Source organism: Dendropsophus ebraccatus, chromosome 1 (genome assembly GCF_027789765.1).
Source record: "Dendropsophus ebraccatus isolate aDenEbr1 chromosome 1, aDenEbr1.pat, whole genome shotgun sequence".
Taxonomy (NCBI): Eukaryota; Metazoa; Chordata; class Amphibia; order Anura; family Hylidae; genus Dendropsophus; species Dendropsophus ebraccatus.
This window is the reverse complement of record NC_091454.1, coordinates 153,385,278-153,403,965: the sequence shown is the minus strand read 5'-3', so window position 1 is coordinate 153,403,965 and position 18,688 is coordinate 153,385,278. Positions and strand designations below refer to the sequence as shown.

The 18,688-nt window shown below is 40.0% G+C and overlaps 1 protein-coding gene across 6 annotated transcripts in view; it reads right to left on the bottom strand.

Annotated features, from left to right (window-relative positions):
• The window catches only part of THSD4 (thrombospondin type 1 domain containing 4), a 527,908-nt gene that overhangs the window by 272,187 nt on the left and 237,033 nt on the right, over window positions 1-18,688 (bottom strand). For all 6 annotated transcript variants that reach the window (XM_069982054.1, XM_069982070.1, XM_069982063.1 and 3 more), the window contains one exon: window positions 7,611-7,744. In XM_069982054.1, the coding sequence (XP_069838155.1) occupies window positions 7,611-7,744 (134 nt within the window). The remainder of the gene's footprint in view (window positions 1-7,610; window positions 7,745-18,688) is intronic.

Below are 18,688 nucleotides of genomic sequence, written 5' to 3'. Positions count from 1 at the left end.
GGAAGAAATAATAATAATAATTAAAAATGTCATATGCAAACCCTGACATACTGTACCAATAACATGTAACTATTTGCTGCCTGCTAGGGCTGTACAATAATAAACTATACTTTAGTCACCTCATCCAGTCCACCCTGGGCCCCCTGTTTACTGACCCTGACCCAGGCACTGCCCCACCTATCCTGATGAAGTTCTGGCCATGTGATGCGGTGGGTTCTAAATCTGTACAATTTACTATTTAATACCCCCAGAAAGCAACAAATAGTCTGATAGTCTGTTAGGTAACTCAAAGAACCCCTCTAAAACCATGGAGGACATCCTTTGTCTCCACAGTTTTAACATGAGGCTCTTAGGAAAACATTGTCCATACGGTATAGCCAACACATATAATATCTGGCATTTTAATAGCTTTCCTTTATTACCTTTTGCTCTATTCTTTTTTAGTTTAGTGTAGAAGAAATAAACACCTCAAAGAAAGTAATTTACATATATTAGATGGCAGATTTCATGACTATATGTTAATCAATGGTGGAGTGTCACTTTAAAACAATATAGCAGACATGTTTAGCTTTTGTTTTTGTGAGTTTTTCATTTTTATAGGGAACCTATTTGATACCATAAAGCCAGGAATGAGTAAACACTGTATATTCTAATGCTTAGTAAATTTATTGCAGCCGTATTAGAGAATACTATCATTACTTGTGTTAGGCAGCAAGATTTAGGGGATGTAGCATGTGTGATGATGTAATACCAAGAAATAATAGCTAAATACTACCATATTATTATTACAGACATAAAGATCAAGCAGAAATATATTTGGTGGTGCTAAACCTACCTGGCTGTGCATGTAACTCAGGCAGATATATGAACACTACCAGAATGCTGAATTCCTATTGCAATTTATTACACAAGCCTGAGTGTGACACTGCTGGAGCCATAGTAATTGGCTGTTTATTTTGCCTGCCAAGATACATCAAGATTTTTAATGTTATTTTCAGTGTTTAGCTGAACTCCTGACATCGGCCCATCATTTAGTAATGTAGACAATTTCTTATAGTATAAAAGCTGGGACAGACACACATAAATCTGGATTCCATGCTCATTTCTGAATTGTCTGTGCAATGCGATGTTATGTTGGAATTAAAGAGAACTTGTCATTGCTTTTAACCTGCCTGCCTTGATTGGTAGATCAATAGAGGAAAGGCCTAGGCTTCTAGGTGCCCTAGGGCAGTGATGGTATGTCAGCTGTTACAAAACTACAATTACCATCATATCAGGTAATAGACAAACATACTGTATGTTTTTTTTTCCTTGCAAGTGCCATAGAGGAGGGGCCTCAGGTACTAGGTGCCATAGGGCAGTGATGGCACTCCAGCTGTTGCAAAACTACAATTACCATCATATCAGGTAATAGACAAACATACTGTATGTTTTTTTTTCCATGCAAGTGCCATAGAGTAGGGGCCTCAGGTGCTAGGTGCCGTAGGGCAGTGATGGCACTCCAGCTGTTGCAAAACTACAATTACCATCATACCTGTGCAGTCAAAGCCATATCTTTGGTTGTCCAGGCATAAAGGGAATTGTAGTTTTAGAGTACTTCGGCACCACTACCCTGGGGTCACTACACCTCTGTGATCCGAATGCATACCTCCTTGGTGTTTAATTGACCAGCAGGGTTCGACTTACGTCACCAAGCTCTGCCCAACTCCTGCCGCCAATTACAATTGCACCATGGATTGGTGCTGGGAAGGAAAGACAGTACCATCCTCTGTGATTCACCACATATAGCGCATTGCCACTACGAGAGTGCTGAGAAAGAACTGCCTCGGTATCTCTTTCTCTACAAAGGCATGTTGAGAGTCAGAATAGAGGCTGCAACATCAACAGTTCACATCACCTGCGTTGCAATTGTATATGTCAGTCCAAGCACACAAATTGAAGTTAGTGTACACTGTGTACTGCTATCCACTTTAATAGTAATCACAATGAGAAGTGGAAACTACAGTATATAGGAGCTGCGTGTCAGGAAAAAAGGATACCTGTAATCAGCTAGTAGTAGCAATAGTATACTAATGTGCCTGATCACGTTCCTACTAATTAACCATATGTCCACTAAAGACTCCCACTGCGTTCCCTAACTGTGGAACTACAAGTGAAAGGTAACAAAGTTGTGGAGACTCACCTTGCAAGTGAAAGTACCGGGTAACTGAGCAACATCACCGGCCGGGACATGCTCCTCTGATAGCAAGAGACTGAGGATCGGCACCAGGATTTTAGATACAGCTACTTTGGACTTACCCACTCGGCATATTGGGACACAAAATACCACCACCGTGAGAGGGTGAGTGTTAGTATATCACTTGTGTTTGACCAGCACTAATGGTAATGATAATACCCCTGTATTGCCTTATCTCTAGGGAACACCGTCAGTAGGGTGAACTCCTGTATGTCAGTTGTGCTTTTCCACATATTGCTAGGAGTGTTACCTTTCACTCGTAGTTCCACAGTTAGGGAACTATGGGAGACTTTAGTGGAAATTAATATATGGTTAATTAGGAGGAACGCGATCAGACACATTATTAAATTATAAATATGTATGTGGTTATTAGGCACTTACAGTACTATTAATTGTGTCGTGAAGCCACGTACTAGTAGCAGTGGTGCCAGAGAAGGGTCAAGCCCAGATAAACATGGAAATAGGTACTCCGCACTGAGTTGCAATTAAAGTAATTTTTATTTGCATAGTTGGTAAAGAAGATATAAAATGTATTTATATATGTAAAATATTTTATATCTTAAACCTACCTAAAAGGTACTTAAACTCAGCCAAACTAGTTGGGTTACAACAATTAAAAGGTGGTAATGAAGGCAAGAGGTAAATACATGGCCCTGTCTATATATATATATATATATATATATATATATATATATAGAGTTCTTAAACAGTGTAAAACTAGAATAGACAGTCTAAGGGTATTACATGGCCCGATCATAAACTGTAAATGAGGGCCCATCTGCTAGATCGGCACTTGTATACAGAGCAATTACATGGGCCGGCTATCGGGCAGCAAGGGCTGCACGGACATCGTTAGCGATGTCCTTACAGCCCTTGCTTTTAGTGTAAAATAATAAAGTATTAACTTACCTTACCACATTACCTTCCCTAGTGTCCTCTGGCCTTCTCTGGTCTCTGCAGCTCTGCCTTCTACTCCCTTCTGTTCTTATCTCTCCACTGCAGCGGCAGCGGCCGCTCAGCCAACTACTGGCCGCTAGAAGGTAAGTTAATACTCTATTATTTTATAATACAATCATCAGCCGTCGGCCGTGCATCACTATTACATGTAGTGCTGCACGCCAGATGATTTTAGGTCTGGACCTCAAGAAACAATCAGCCCATGGTCGTTTCATCAGCTGATTATTCTCTCTATTATAATTCTCCTCCCTATTATCACTCCCTGCAATGGGGCCCTAAGAGTGCACCACATTTACAACAAATGCAAACCCTACAGGACTTTTATTACAGGCACTTTTGATTACCTCCCCCATTGTCATTATAGGTCACACCGCAATATCATACTAATCATGATTATATGTGATTACAGTCGGAAAGAAAATACTCTAGGAATGGCAAAAATCATTTTTGGTTATACAACTCAAGTATTTGCTGAATATCATTAGAAAATATATTGTTGGGAAACATTTGCAATTTCTGAATGTTAAAACCAGTTGAAATTCAGATATTTAGTGTCTGGCATGAAGGGGGTCTGAAGATTAGATAGTGGTAGAAGAGACCCTTAAAGACTTAGGAATAATATGTGGAATATGAAATATGTTTGCACATTTTTGGAAACTAAAACACAGGTAAGAGATGACCAGGAAGGAAAGCAAAACTTACTAATAGTCTGATCTGGCAAAACTTCTTAAGATTAGATGGTGTCTTCCCCTACAGTATTGCTGCTAGCAGTTTAATAGGGAATCACGTAGATACCAGAAAAACCACCAATACCACAAGTATGAATAACTGGAGCTCCAGCATGTAATCATGGCAAATGCCTCACCCAAACCTCCATAGATCATCCTTCCTATCTGTACAACCACAATTCAAGACACTTCACAAGAAAATCAGGACTGTTCTGATCCCTTTCAGACCACATAATGTTTAGCTAAGTGAAGGTGAAATAGAGGACAGTATACTAATTCCAAAATACAGAGTAAGGCCATGTTCACACACTGTATTTTTGGTAAAACAACGACCATTGTTGGAGGATGCAACAATGGCCGTTGTTTACTAACAGTGCTTAATTGAATGGCAGTGAATGGGACAACGGCGGTAGTGTATATACACTTTGGCTGTTGTTCACTGTGGCTGCAGAAAATAAAATAATTGACATGCCTATTTCCTACGGCAGCTAAAATAGTTTGTGCTCACAGTGTAAAGTACGACTCCCGGGCCCGAGTAAGCACGCATTTCAATTAAAATAAAATCATGTTTATCGGGCCAATACTGCAGTATCATCCGAGTGAACATGTAAGACAGCGGCCATTGTTTGAAAAATCCATGTCAAACAATGGCCACTGTTTTTACATAGTGTGAATATAGCCTACATGAGTTAATAGATAAATGCAGCAGTTATATTCAAGTGACTATTCATTCCAAATCCATTTTAAAGGTTCAGAACTGTGTGATTATTCCATAAAGGTAATCTAGCAGCAGGTTAGATGAACATAACATGTGGATTGGTTAGGTCTTTTATTAAGAAGGTCCACTGCCCCAATAATGATAAATCGTTCTTTTTCCTAAATACGTAAATACGGGGGTTTTGGTGCACTGGGATGGGGGTCCTGTAGCCCTAAGGGTACCAATTCTCTAAATTGCTGGCTCCTGCAGCACATCTTCACATGAAGATTTATAACAGTGATCTGCAGTGATGTCACTCTCTGCCGCTGCTCACTGCGGCAGCCATTATGAATAAGGGAGGAGTGCAGCAGGACCACCCCCAGTGCACCAAACCTCCTCATTTACATACAGTATGAAGAAAAAGGTTTATTATCAATGGGGCAGTGGATGTTCTAAAGACTTTGCTGGAATAGTTTTAGGGCATCATTTCACATATGCTCTCCCCCTGAGGTGCCAGAACAGTGGGGTCCCCCGACAAGTGACCCCATTTTGAAAATTCATTTAGGGGTGTGTTGACGATGTGACACCGGGCACTGCATATGTGAAATGATGCCCTTAAACCATTCTAGCAAAGTTTGTACTAAACATTTTTGTTGATCCCTGCTGTGCCTAAACAGCATTATATGGTCACATGCAGCTGGTAACTAAGAGTTAAACAACCAGGATGGCTCAAAGATAATGTACTGCCATCACTTATTATTTGTAGTGGTATATGTAGTACTAGTTTCTATAGCTTCTCAAGGCAACTAAACAATTCATCCAAATAGTATTGAAATATATTTCGGCAGACGTAAATTTTTCTGTGTTGTTAACTACAGGTGATCAGCAGAGGTCACTAAAGACCACATTTTCACCAATCAACCATAACATTAAAACCAAATAGAAGTAAATAACATTAATTATATTGCAACCATTTTCTGATAGGATGAACTATATCACCCTCTAGATGGTGAAAAACACTTTTTTGAAAACTACTGTATCAAAAAGTTATACAGATTTATAAATAACTTCTATAAAAAAAAAAAAAAAAAAAAAAAAAAAAAGACGTCCAGTACTTATCAGCTGCTGTATGCCCTACAAGATGTGGTGTATTCTTTCCAGACACCTCTGTCCATGACAGGAACTGTAAGAATAAAGGAGTTTGCTCTACAGGTTTGCTCTGGTTCTGGACAGTTCCTGACATGGACAGATGTGGCAGCAGAGAGCGCCTTTCCGGACGGGAAAAACATACACAGAAGAGTAGAAGTATTTTACAAATCTGTATAACTTTTTGGTACAGTCTTGAAGTTGATTTTGCTGGAAGCGGGAACAAGGGCAAGCATTAGAATCTGACCAACTTAGACAAGGGCTACATTTTTCTAGATAAACTGAGTAGTACATCTCCAAAATCCCAGGTCTTGCAGGGTGTTTCAGTGATTCATGACTACCTAACGCGGTCAAAGGCGTTAGCAGTGACAGGGTCATTCCTGTCTAAGGAAACATACCTCAAATAATAAAAAACTGTTTTTAGTTAATTACACATGAAAGGATCAATTTTGTTGAGAAATAAAATTACACAAGCATCATGTAAAAATCCCAGTCAGTACTTTGTTGTTCATCTCCGCTTTTCTGTATACTGCCATATATTGTATGTTATATTGTATGGAAAATTCTAACAAATCTTCGCTTAGCTGCATAAACAGGTACTCAAGCAACACCTGTGGTGATGGAAAGCACTTCACATCAGAGCGAGATGTACCTGATAGGAGAACATGTACTTTACTGCGGAAACTGAAGCACGTGCTGATAATTTTGTTAGCGTTCCTTGTTGAAATATTTAGAGAAGATACAATGTTTTTACATAATAAGATTATGTTATTTCTGATCATTAGCATGGCAGATTAAAGTGTGTTTGAGTCTATAAGCTTTGGGGGAAAGGACAGAAACCTAAGATAATATCAAGTTGAATATATATGTTAATCACCCATTGTCATATAGAATACCACAAATGACAGTAACAATGTATTAGTTTCAAAGCCACATCTGAAATAAACTGTTTTTATATTAGATATCTCTGGGGGGGGGGGGGGGGGGGTCACCTGTATGGGCTGCTTGCAGATTGCAGAGTGGTCACAAAGAGGGTCTCTCACCCTGGAGGACCTGTCCTGTCCCTAATACACACAACTCATTGGTTGCATAGGCACGGTGCAGTGCTCTAATTCTTCTGTGATGGCACCGCAGAGAAATTAAACACTTCATGGGGGACAAGGTGTAGCTAAGTGCTGCATAACAGACATCTCTTTACCAGGGGGTGGGGGTGAAGTTTAGTTTTAGATCTCTGTTTGCTGACTGTGAATAAAAATTTTTTAGTTCCATCCAGACTCTAAGAGCATCTATAACACTTACAATACATAGAGCTGAGACACAGACAGGTACTATGTGTGGACATACTGCAGCCTGACTCTATTTTTTCTATGAATCCCATGAACAGAAGACAAATCTTACACGGGAAGGCAGGAAGCCTTTATTCTATAAAAAATATACACTAACCCCACGTGCAGTAATCTCAAATTCATAGCACTGAAATATGATGCTAAAGTGATGCATCTGTGGGTACACAACTACAACCTCCATGGTTGTACCGTCAACAAAATGACAAGAAAGGAAATCATGAATATAAGGCAAAACAAGAGAGCAGCCCTGCTTCAAACAGGCTTGACAAAGGCTTATAGCAAGCCGAAATGTGGCATGAAAGGGTGAATAAAGCCACATGATTTTTCCATTAGAGTGCTGTTTGCATATGGATTTCTGTGGGTGTCTGCTCCAGTCCGGTGAGGCATGCACCCTGGTAAAGTTATTCTATGGTAACAGGAACTATTACCATACAGAAACAGACATGCTGCATAGAATAGATACTTTCATGTAGGCAGTTATCAAGGTGCTCTCCACTTACCTTGCACTGGCCGGATACACAGACTGCTGTCCCATTATGATCACATGGAGTTCCATCGATAACCTTTTCAGCTTGTCTTACATAGAACCTGTAGCCCATAGCCCGACATGTCAGCTCACACTTCAGCGTGTTTCCTGTGAATTAAAATCAGATCCTTTAACTGTGGAGCACAAACATTCCGTAATATATAATAAAACTGTCAGGAGAGACAATGATGATAAATACGTAGGATATAGTATCAATGTGACGTCTGAATGACGAGTGGCAGACACCACTAATCTCCAAAACAAGTTTTAGCTGCACTAGAAAATGCTAGAGCACCATGCAACCTAATGCACTCTCTGGAGACGGCATGTTTGGCCACAGGCTGTATTGCATAGCCAAAGTGGACTCCTACTTACCTGAGCAAAGCCATAAAGAAACATTTCCTGTGGCTGTAGGCCTTCCTAGTGCAAATCCCAATTTGTTTTAGCCACCAAATTGCAAAGGGGATTTTTCAGGGGCTTATCACTTGTGCAGCCTGTTCAGCTGCACAGGGGCCCAAGCCAATAGAGGGGCCCACCAGGCTCAGACTTTAAAGTGTCAGCTTAGCATGGCACATGTCTGTAGTGGGCCCCTCAGGCGGTACCAGCACTCGGGAAGTGTGGGCCCCTGCTCCTGTGGGGCCCACTTAGTCACTGGATGCTGGGGCTGGCTTTTCTCCCTCCTCCTGCACGCTGCTGCTGACAGCCCCCCCTTCCTGTACTCCACTGTCCGGTATACCTTGTGTAAGGAGGAGAGGACAGAGAGCATGTGGTGACAGGGGCTGGAGGGATCCTGCAGGGTTATGGCTGTCAGGGACAGGACTGTGAAAAGGAACAACAGCAGCAGCTCACAGTGAGTGATTATTGTCAGTGTGTCTGTCAGGCTGCTGGAAGTTGAAAGATAGAGGGTGTAATAGAAAGCACAGAGCCCCCATCCTCTGATGCTGTAAGTTTATACCTTTTTTTTTTGCCAATAACTGTGCCCCCCGCTCCCCTGCAGCATGGTTGTTTTTCTCTTTCATCTACCCCCTAAGCAGCCACATACAGTTCATGTCTCCCACCTGGGCAGCCACGTACAGTACATGGCTCCCACCTGGGCAGCCACATACAGTACATGTATCCCACCTGTGCAGCCACATACAGTACATGTATCCTACCTCTGCCCCAACAGTAATTAAGGGCCCATTTTTTCTATCCCTTATTACTGCTGTTCTCTGGTCACTTCCGCACTCTGACCTATATATTCTAATTTCCCACACAGCATCCAGTGTATAATGCACCTAGGACCCTCCAAGTACAATAGCTGCAAACACTACAACTCCCAGCATTTACTGCAGTCTGTAGCCCTCAGGATGTGCTGGGATTCGAAGTACAAATGAGTAGACAACTCAAGGGGTTGTCCTCTCGGAAACTGCAACTCCCAGCATTTTCTGAGAGCTTCATAAGTGTAAGGCATTCTGAGAGTTGTAGTTATTGTTATTCCAGGAGTTGTGGTCACAGATACATCAGTACAAAATGGAACAAGGTTTGCATGTCGCCTCTGATAGGTTCTTTAGTTAGGTGCCCGACATGATCAGTTCTTTTGGTTGGCCACAGGTACCCCAGTCCCACACTGGGGCCTGCACAGACTGCAGTACAGTCCTTTAGTGGGCTGTGGCATCTGTGCTGTAGGGCCTCCCGAGAAACCAGGACACATGTACCATATACTCGGTCATACATATGTGTGCGCCTTTAAAGCGACTCTGTACCCACAATCTGTCACCCTAAAACCACTTGTACCTTCGGATAGCTGCTTTTAATCTAAGATCTGTCCTGGGGTCCGTTCGGCAGGGGATGCAGTTATTGTCATAAAATCAACTTTTAATCCAGCAGCGCTGTGTCTAATGGCCGGGGCTTACATTTGTATATGCATTAGGTTGGCACCTCCTCTCTGTCCTTCCTCCCCACCTTCCTCATCATTAGGAATGATCCAGGAACATTTACTGCTGTTTTAGCTTTGCACAGGTGTATTAACGATCCAGCCCATGTTCATTATACACACAGGTGGGGAATAGGAAGCAATCTGCCTGGAGCATTCCTAATGATGAGGATGGTGGGGAGGAAGGACAGAGAGGGTGTGCCAGCCTAATGCATATACAAATGTAAGCCCCGGCCGTTAGACACAGCGCTGCAGGATTAAAAGTTGTTTTTATGACAGTAACTGCATCCCCTGCCGAACGGACCCCAGGACAGATCTTGGATTAAAAGTGGTTTAAGGGGGACAGGTTGTGGGTACAGAGTCGCTTTAAGGCAGAAAAGTGGAGAAACAAATAGGTTATGGGGGCCCAAACACATTTTTTGCACAGGGGCCCTTTGCAGTCTGTGTCCGCCCCTGAGATGTTTCATTGGTTAGTATGTATCTAATAGGGGTTTTGTAGAAGGGTCAAAATAAAAGTGTGATTTAAAAATATATATATAAATTTTTATGACAAGCACGAACAGTAAAAAATATTTATTTTTTCACATCTAAAAAATACACTGCATACACATAAATGCACACTATAATCCCATGTGTGCAACTTCCCCTTTAATTCTAATACTTCTTCGAGGGTCACTGACTTAAATGCACAAATAATGACGTTCAGATGAGCTAATGCGTGTCTATACAGTACCCTGATGTAGTCACATTGTCCGCTGTCATTCTAAATGGGCTTGCTCAGCTATGAAAAGACTTGATGACTGATATATTAGCATGTCAATCACAGCAGATCCTGAAGAACATGAGGAACTGATTAGAATGACTCTACTTATTAAACAAGTGGGAAAAGTATTCTCCAGCGCACATGATTAAGATTCTCTGATGTATCTCCAACTATCAAACCTCATCACTGTCAATGTGTAACCAACCACCGATTACACATATTATAGTGTTTGCACAGTGCTAGTGCACCCCCTGAGGAAGGTAATGAACACCAAAGAGAGAATCCCGGTGTCATCCCCTCAGGCTCAAATTTGTTCACTGTTTGCCCAAGTTAAGAGTGCAAAAGAACAGAAGATGAAACAACTACAGTCTTATTACATCATCAGGAAGGAGATATTGCCACATTTATTTAACCCACTGAGGAGCAGAATTTCTAATTTGCCAATAAGAACCAAGGATACTCGTATTCTAATGGCCATCTTTTCTTTTTATTTATAAAAGCTATGGATGATATGACACATAACTGATTCCAGTAAGACTGGGTTCACACTGTGTTTTTGCAGTCCGTTTAACGAATGCAATTGACTTCCATTATTAAAAAGAAAAAAAAAAGAAAAAAAGGATGCAAACGGATGTGTTTTTTTCTTTTTAGCACACACAAAAACATGGTTGACCAAGTTTTTGTGTATGTTCAAAGTAACCCTTTAAAAAAGATACATTACTGCAAAAACACAGCTGAGTACAGTGGTGCCTTGGATTACGAGCATAATTCGTTCCGGGTCCGTGCTTGTAATCCAAATCCACTCTTAAACCAAAGCAAATTTTCCCATAAGAAATCATAGAAATGCAGACAATTGGTTCCACACCCCAAAAAAACTAATGAAAAAAACATTTAGAAACAGCTGAATATGTCATATTATGAGTTACTGAACAGTAATGGAGAGGATGGGAAACACAAGGACTGACAGAGACTGTAGGGAGCAGGAAGGATGTGGGCACATAAATGCAGCACTCTCTGTCCGGGGAGAGAGGGGTTACAGCTATGAAGAGATTACCTCCACAGTCCTGTCCCCTGATGTAAGCCCCAGCCTGAAGTGAATCTGCTTTTATTTAGAAGGTGAGGGAGACTTCCTGTGTCAGAGTACAGGGCTGTAGACCCCACCTTGCAGACCATGCCCCTCCTCCACTCTTGCTCCCACCCAGTGCAGGGAGCTCTTAAACCAAAGCAATGCTCTTAAACCAAGTCACAATTTTGAAAAACTGTGAGCTCTTAAACCAAAACGCTCTTAAACCAAGTTACTCTTAAACCAAGGTACCACTGTAATTATAATTTTTTTTAAAAAATGCAGTCTGTGGACTTGAGCCGAGCCTTTTGGTGGGTTTACATAGAGAGATTTATCTGACAGACTATTGATGCCAAACCCGGAAATTGATTTGAAAAGAGGAGAAATCTCAGTCTTCCCTTTATGACCTGTTTCCTGTTTATAGTCTACTTCCAGCTTTGGCTTCAAAAATCTGTCAGATAAATCTCTGTGTAAGCGCACCATAAGGTTACTTTTACACACACAGATATCTGACCAATTTATCTGACAAATTATCAAAGCCAGGAATGGATTTGAAAGGAGCGATCTCAGTCTTTCTTATATGACTTGTTCTCTGTTTATAGTCTGTTCCTGGCTTTGGCTTCAAAAATCTGTCAAATAAATTGGTCAGATATCTGTGTGTATAAAAGGGCCTTTAGGATCAACACTATTTATCATGATAACCAGGAAGACAGTACCAAGGGAGTTCTCTCCTTTTGTCAGCATCACAGTTAGCGGTGCTTATAGGTATAGGTACACAGCTTTGAGTGGATTTTTTTCTAGCCACACTTCTCCTGGTGACCTGTTCTGTCCATGTGATCACCATGATCACCATGAAAGTCTTAAAATAATGGACGCTATTTAGCAGCCTGGCCTAGTGCAGTGACGGCTGTTGATACATTATTCTAGTTTGGGTTACTAATTGGCCTTTGGGTATGGCTTAATTGAAAAGTCCATTGAATTAAATAGTAAAAACGGTGAAAAAAGAAAAACTGTGTGTGAACTACTAATAAAAAATGTCCGCTGGTTGCCAAAGACGTCCGAAAATAAATATCATGATCATGACTTTGATGTCCGCAGTAAAAATGTCCATTATTAAATACATTGTGAGCATTGGACGTCCGTCTTCTCATTGACTTCAATGCATTGCCATTGCAGTATTAAATCACAATAATGGACATTTTTTTAAATAGCAAAAGTGGCCGCCTTTTCTCCATTTTTGACATTGTGTAAACAAAGCCATAGGAAGGAGGCATTAACATAGTAGAGGAACTATAACATCCAATACACAAATGTGCAATGACTAGAGATGAGCGAACCTCAAGCATGCTCGAGTCGATCCGAACCCGATCGTTCGGCATTTGATTAGCGGTGGCTGCTGAAGTTGGATAAAGCCCTAAGGCTATGTGGAAAACATGAATATAGTCATTGGCTGAATCCATGTTTTCCAGACAACCTTAGGGCCCTAATCCATGAATATGCGAACGATAATCGTCCGGCGGAAAAGGGCCCTTAGAGCTTTATCCAAGTTCAGCAGCCCCAGCTAATCAAATGCCGATCGTTCGGGTTCGGATCGACTCGAGCATGCTCGAGGGTCGCTCATCTCTAACAATGACATTTTTAATTTCTAAGTCAACCCCCCAAAAATACTATATAGTTTATACAGCCCTTATGCAGACTGCCCATCTCTAAGGTAATAAACAGTAACTAGATCCTCTAAAATGCAATCCTGCAGAGTTTCTAAATGGGAATGCATAATCTACATAGGGTATAATATTTATAAAGAATGCAAACTTATGAAAGAGATGCTGAACAAGCAGGCCTAGAGGTACAGTTAAGCATTTTGACCACTAGATGGCAGTACTATCCTTTCAACAGCCAGCTATACATGATCACACTCTAGCAATGTGTTTTACTAGAAGTACAAGTGGTGGAGATTTTCAGCTAATTATAGTGGTTTTCATTTAGAGATTTATTGGAATGGAAAAGAGAATATTTACAAGTTTGCACGTTTTTAGACTTTGCAGACTTATTTGCCCGGTCAGAGATTTTAGGCTATAGTTTATTTTTTCATCTCTATTCTTGTCAAGGTTGATACAATAATTATAATGTGATCATCATTATTATTATTATAATTATTACCACCAATTTATTAAGATTCCATTAACCTACCACTTAATAATGTGACACATGTGAAACACAAAGGGCCCAAAACAGAATTTAAACATCATACTTGAGAAAGGTAATGAAGTAAGCCCAGTCAGATGGATAAAACAAATGGTTAAAAAAATTATTATTCAAACAACATGTTAGGCCACATCTCACTACATCTGACCCAGGTACTCTTATTGCAAGCATGCCAAGCAGCAGTACCTGATGTCAATCAGCTGTTACAACAGCAAATATTACTGTATATAACATACAAACCTGTGGTCCCAAAGATAATATTAACCAATTCTAAGCAAGACATTGCACTAAAGACAGTTCAAAGGCAGATTCCTAGTTTGTTAAATAATGAGGGAAGTCTTCACAAGGGGCTTGGAAAAAAGTCACTTTAGGTGATTTTCTACATAAGTTTATGTATAGTAACTACAAGGAACGAGCACATAGTATATTAATTTAAAGAACTAACTAAAAGGCCAGGGGATATTCTTTATTCTTTAACTGTGGAGGAAAGGTATTTTCTACATCGATAAAGGAAATGTCCTTATAGTTAGACTATTATATGGAATGCCCAACCCAAGAGGTAATAATGGGAGATTGTATTCCCTATTTAAAGAGGTTATCCAGCGAAAATCTTTTTCTTTCAAATCAACTGGTGTCAGAAAGTTATATAGATTTGTAATTTCTATTTAAAAATCTTAAGTCTTACCATACTTAACAGCTGCTGTATGTCCTGTCGGAAGTGTTGTTTTCTTTTCACTTTGACACAGTGCTCTCTGCTGTCATACTGTCCGAGACTGCTCTAGTCAGTTCCTGTCTTGGCCAGAGATGTCAGCTGAGAGCATTGTGTCAGACTGAAAATAAAACAACACTTCCTACAGGACATACAACAGCTGATAAGTATGGGAAGGCTTGAGGTGTTTAAATAGAAGTAAATTACAAATCTATATAACTTTTTGAAACCAGTTAATTTGAAAGAAAAAGATTTTCACATGATAATCCCTTTAAAACAGGGCTACATGCTTATAAGACTAGGATGGAACACAGTACAATAAAAGCTAAATATGAGTCTTATTTTAAGTATAAGTACAAAAATAATTCTGAAATCTTACTGTTTTCAGTTTGCCTCTAAAGGAACTTTTACACAGCCCCATATATGTGCAACTAAAGTTAGGTCATTCTTAATAAGTGATTTCAGTATAACCCCTCTCAATCTCTCATTGCACAGGGCCACAGATCATATTTAAAAAAAAAAAAAAAAAACTCTCCCATAGAAGGTAATAGGATCAGATCAATTTCATTGTGCCTTCATTCAAAGGGTTTGCAGTAAAGCACTTTGTTAAATGGTCTCAAACAACTCAGGTTGTTATACCATAATATCCAAAATATTAAAGCGACTCTGTACCCACAATCTGCCCCCCCCCCCCCCCAACCACTTGTACCTTCGGATAGCTGCTTTTAATCCAAGATCTGTCCTGCGGTCTGTTCGGCAGGTGATGCAGTTGTTGTCCTAAAAAACAACTTTTACACTTGCAGCCCGTGCCAAACGGGAGTATCTGTGCCCTAACTTTGCACCACCCCTCCGTCCATCCTCCCCACCCTCTTAATCATTAGGAATGTTCCAGGCAGATTGCCTCCTATTCGTCAGCTGTGTGAATACTGAACATGGGCTGGATCATTAAGACACCTGTGCAATGTTCCGCATGGAGAAAATGTTCCAGTGGCATTCCTAATGATGAAGAGGGTGGGGAGGATGGACGGAGGGGTGGTGCAAAGTTAGGGCACAGATACCCCCACGGTTGGCACGGGCTGCAAGTTTAAAAGTTGTTTTTTTATGACAATAACTGCATCTCCTGCCAAACAGACCCCAGGACAGATCTTGGATTAAAAGCATCTATCCAAAGGTACAAGTGGTTTGGGGGGGGTCAGATTGGGGGTACAGAGTCGCTTTAAATAAAGAATACACAAAAAAAAATAGAAACAGATGATAAAAAAAATAACATTTCAGTATCCGACCGTAGTCAGTATCACATTCCCTGTGAGGCAAAAAATGGCTTGGTCATTAGGGGGTTAAAGTAACACCTGCACTGTCGGTTCAGAGTACAGTTATAATATGATGGGAATGGGAATATGCAGCTAAACAAGCATTCATAAAGTGATACAATTTGCATAAACATTTTTATCATTTTTGGTCTATGAGAAATCAGGTTCAGAACACATTTTGGCAGCCAATATAACTTCTACTAGTCTAAATGGAATGCCTTAAAGTTTTAATGTCATATTAGACTAACCCTTGATCTGTTACTAAGATGTAGTCTGGATACATTATAGTTGATTTAACAATTATATGATATCATTTTTTTCCAAGAAAAGAAGTTGAGGATGTGCATGTGAAAATACTGATACATTTGAGAATACTTGTCTAGTTATCTAGCCGAACAGTTATGTGGTTACAAAAGCAAAACTTTATGCTTGTGTCCGTCCTCACATGCCTTGGGTTCATTTGTTCCTGTTTATTAGTACTGTAAGTTATGAGATTGATTCTTGGGCTGCATATAGGTTATAATCTTGGATCTGGCGCTATGTTTAGGGAAATAGAACTCTCCCTACAGTTTGTCACCCATCAAACTAAGTAACTGGGAAGAAGGGCCTTGGATAAAGAGGTGGCCAATAACCCATTGGTTATTCTGGATGAGCTCCAAAGATCATGGGGGCATTTATGAAGTCTTAAATTAGGCTCCATCCCCAACTGCCCCACTGGATTCATGACATTTATAGTGCATTTACACAGAGAGATTTATAAAACAGGTTATAAAAGAAAGACTGAAATTTCTCCTCTTTTCAAATCCATTCCTGGCTTTGGCTTAAAAAATCTGTCAGATAAATTTACTGTGTTATTACGCTATTAGTTAGTCCGGTCTCACCTTGACATGCTCTACAGCAGCTGCAGAAATCTACACCTGCTCCTGAGCAATTGTTTAAAAATAACAACAATTATTTGCCATTAAATGACGGCCATACCCTCAATTTCAATAGTCTGTGAACATAGCCTTTCTGTGTTTTCAATCCATTTCTGGTTTTAGTTGAAAAATACTGACCAAAATACTGAGCAAAAATACTGTGAGAGAAAAGAGCTTGATCATTTTTACAGCCCTAACCCTTTAAAGCGACTCTGTACCCACAATCTGACCCCCCCAAACCGCTTGTACCTTTGCATAGCTGCTTTTAATCCAAGATCTGTCCTGAGGTCCATTTGGCAGGTGAGGCAGTTATTTTTGTAAAAAAATACTTTTAAAATTGCAGCTCCGTGCCCTACGGGCGTATCTGTGCCCTAACTTTGCACCACCGCTTCGTCCCTCCTCCCCACCCTCTTCATCATTAGGAATGCTCCAGGCAGATTGCCTATTATTTACCACCTGTGTTACCACAGCACATGGGCTGGATCATTAAGACACCTGTGCAATGTTCAAACAGAAGTAAATGTTCCAGTTCCATTCCTAATGATGAAGAGGGAAGGAGGGCCGGAGGGGTGGTGCAAAGTTAGGGCACAGATACGCCCGTAGGGCACGGGGCTACAATTTAAAAATTACTTTTTTTATGACAATAACTGCATCACCTGCCGAACGGACCGCAGGACAGATCTTGGATTAAAAACAGCTATCCAAAGGTACAAGAGGTTTGGGGGGTCAGATTGTGGGTACAGAGTCGCTTTAAAGACAGAAATTACTTCAAAGACCGCAACGATTTTCAATTTTGCGTTTTCGTTTTTTCCTCCTGGCCTTCTAAGAGCCACAACTCTTTTATTTTTCCATCCATTTTTTTCAGAAATAAGTGTACTTTATAATAGTTCCTTTCAATCTACCATAAGATGGATGACAAAATCCCAAAAGTATTATTTATGGGGTGAATATGGGGGGGAAGAAAAAAAATATTTTTCCTAAGGGCGGGTGGTGTTCCGTGTTTACATAATGCACTTACAGTAAAACTGACATGATATCTTTATTCTATAAAGTCTAAATACAGCGTGCATATTTATGTAGCTTTTCTAATGTTTTACTATTTTTTTAACAGTAATTTTTTTATTAATTATTTTTATTAATTATATATATATTTTTTTAATTGTGACTTATAACAGCTTTATTTTTTCACCTATGGGGCTGTATGGGGTGTCATTTTTTGCACTATGATCTCTAGATTTTATTAGTACCTTATTTGTGTAGATGGGATGTATTGATCATTTAAAAAAAAAAAAATTCAATATAAAATGTACATAAATAATCAACCCTGACATTTTGTTTTATTTTAATAGATTGGAAAATTACGCACACTAGGGTATATATTATGTTTATTTTATTACTTTTAACAATGGGAAAGGGGGGTGGTTTAAATTTTAGTACCAGCGGTACAAAAAGATGACCGTTCTCCTCCAGAGACAGCATCACTCTTGTCTGCAGTTTGGGTGGGGTTTTGTTACATAGAAGTGAATGGACCCTAATTGCAAGCCACACCTGAACTGGAGACAAGAGTGGTGCTGTCTCTGGAAGAAAGGACCATGTTTTTGTAGCGCTGGATAACCCCTTTAAGTGACAGGCTCATCATGGGTCCCTAAAGGGCTAATGATCAAAATATGGCCATATATTTGCATGAAAAAACACTGTGGGAACATACCCTTAGACTTTTTAGTCCCATGACAAGCTACCATTGAGAAATATTTCTCACTAAGGCTAGGTTCACACTGCGTTTTTGCAGTCCTTTTAGCAAATACGTTTTATTGAAGAAATAAAAAATACAGATGCAAAAACAGATGCAATTGTGCCATCTTTTTGGATCCGTTTTTCCTTAGTGTACGCAAAAATGTGGTTGACTGTGTTTTTCTGTACGTTAACCATTTAAAACAGATCCATTAAATAGACTGCAAAATGTAGTGTGGACCTAAGATTGGGTTGCCTTTTATAGTCTAAAAATATAGTGTGTTACATCCAGGTAACTTATTAGGGAATTCTGTGCTTATGCAATGGGATTATTCAACTTCTTCATCTATTAACCATAGCAATAAGCAACTAAAGGCTATGTTCCCACAACATCTTTTTTGGCCATTTGAGTCACTGTACAATAACAGCCTTGAATATG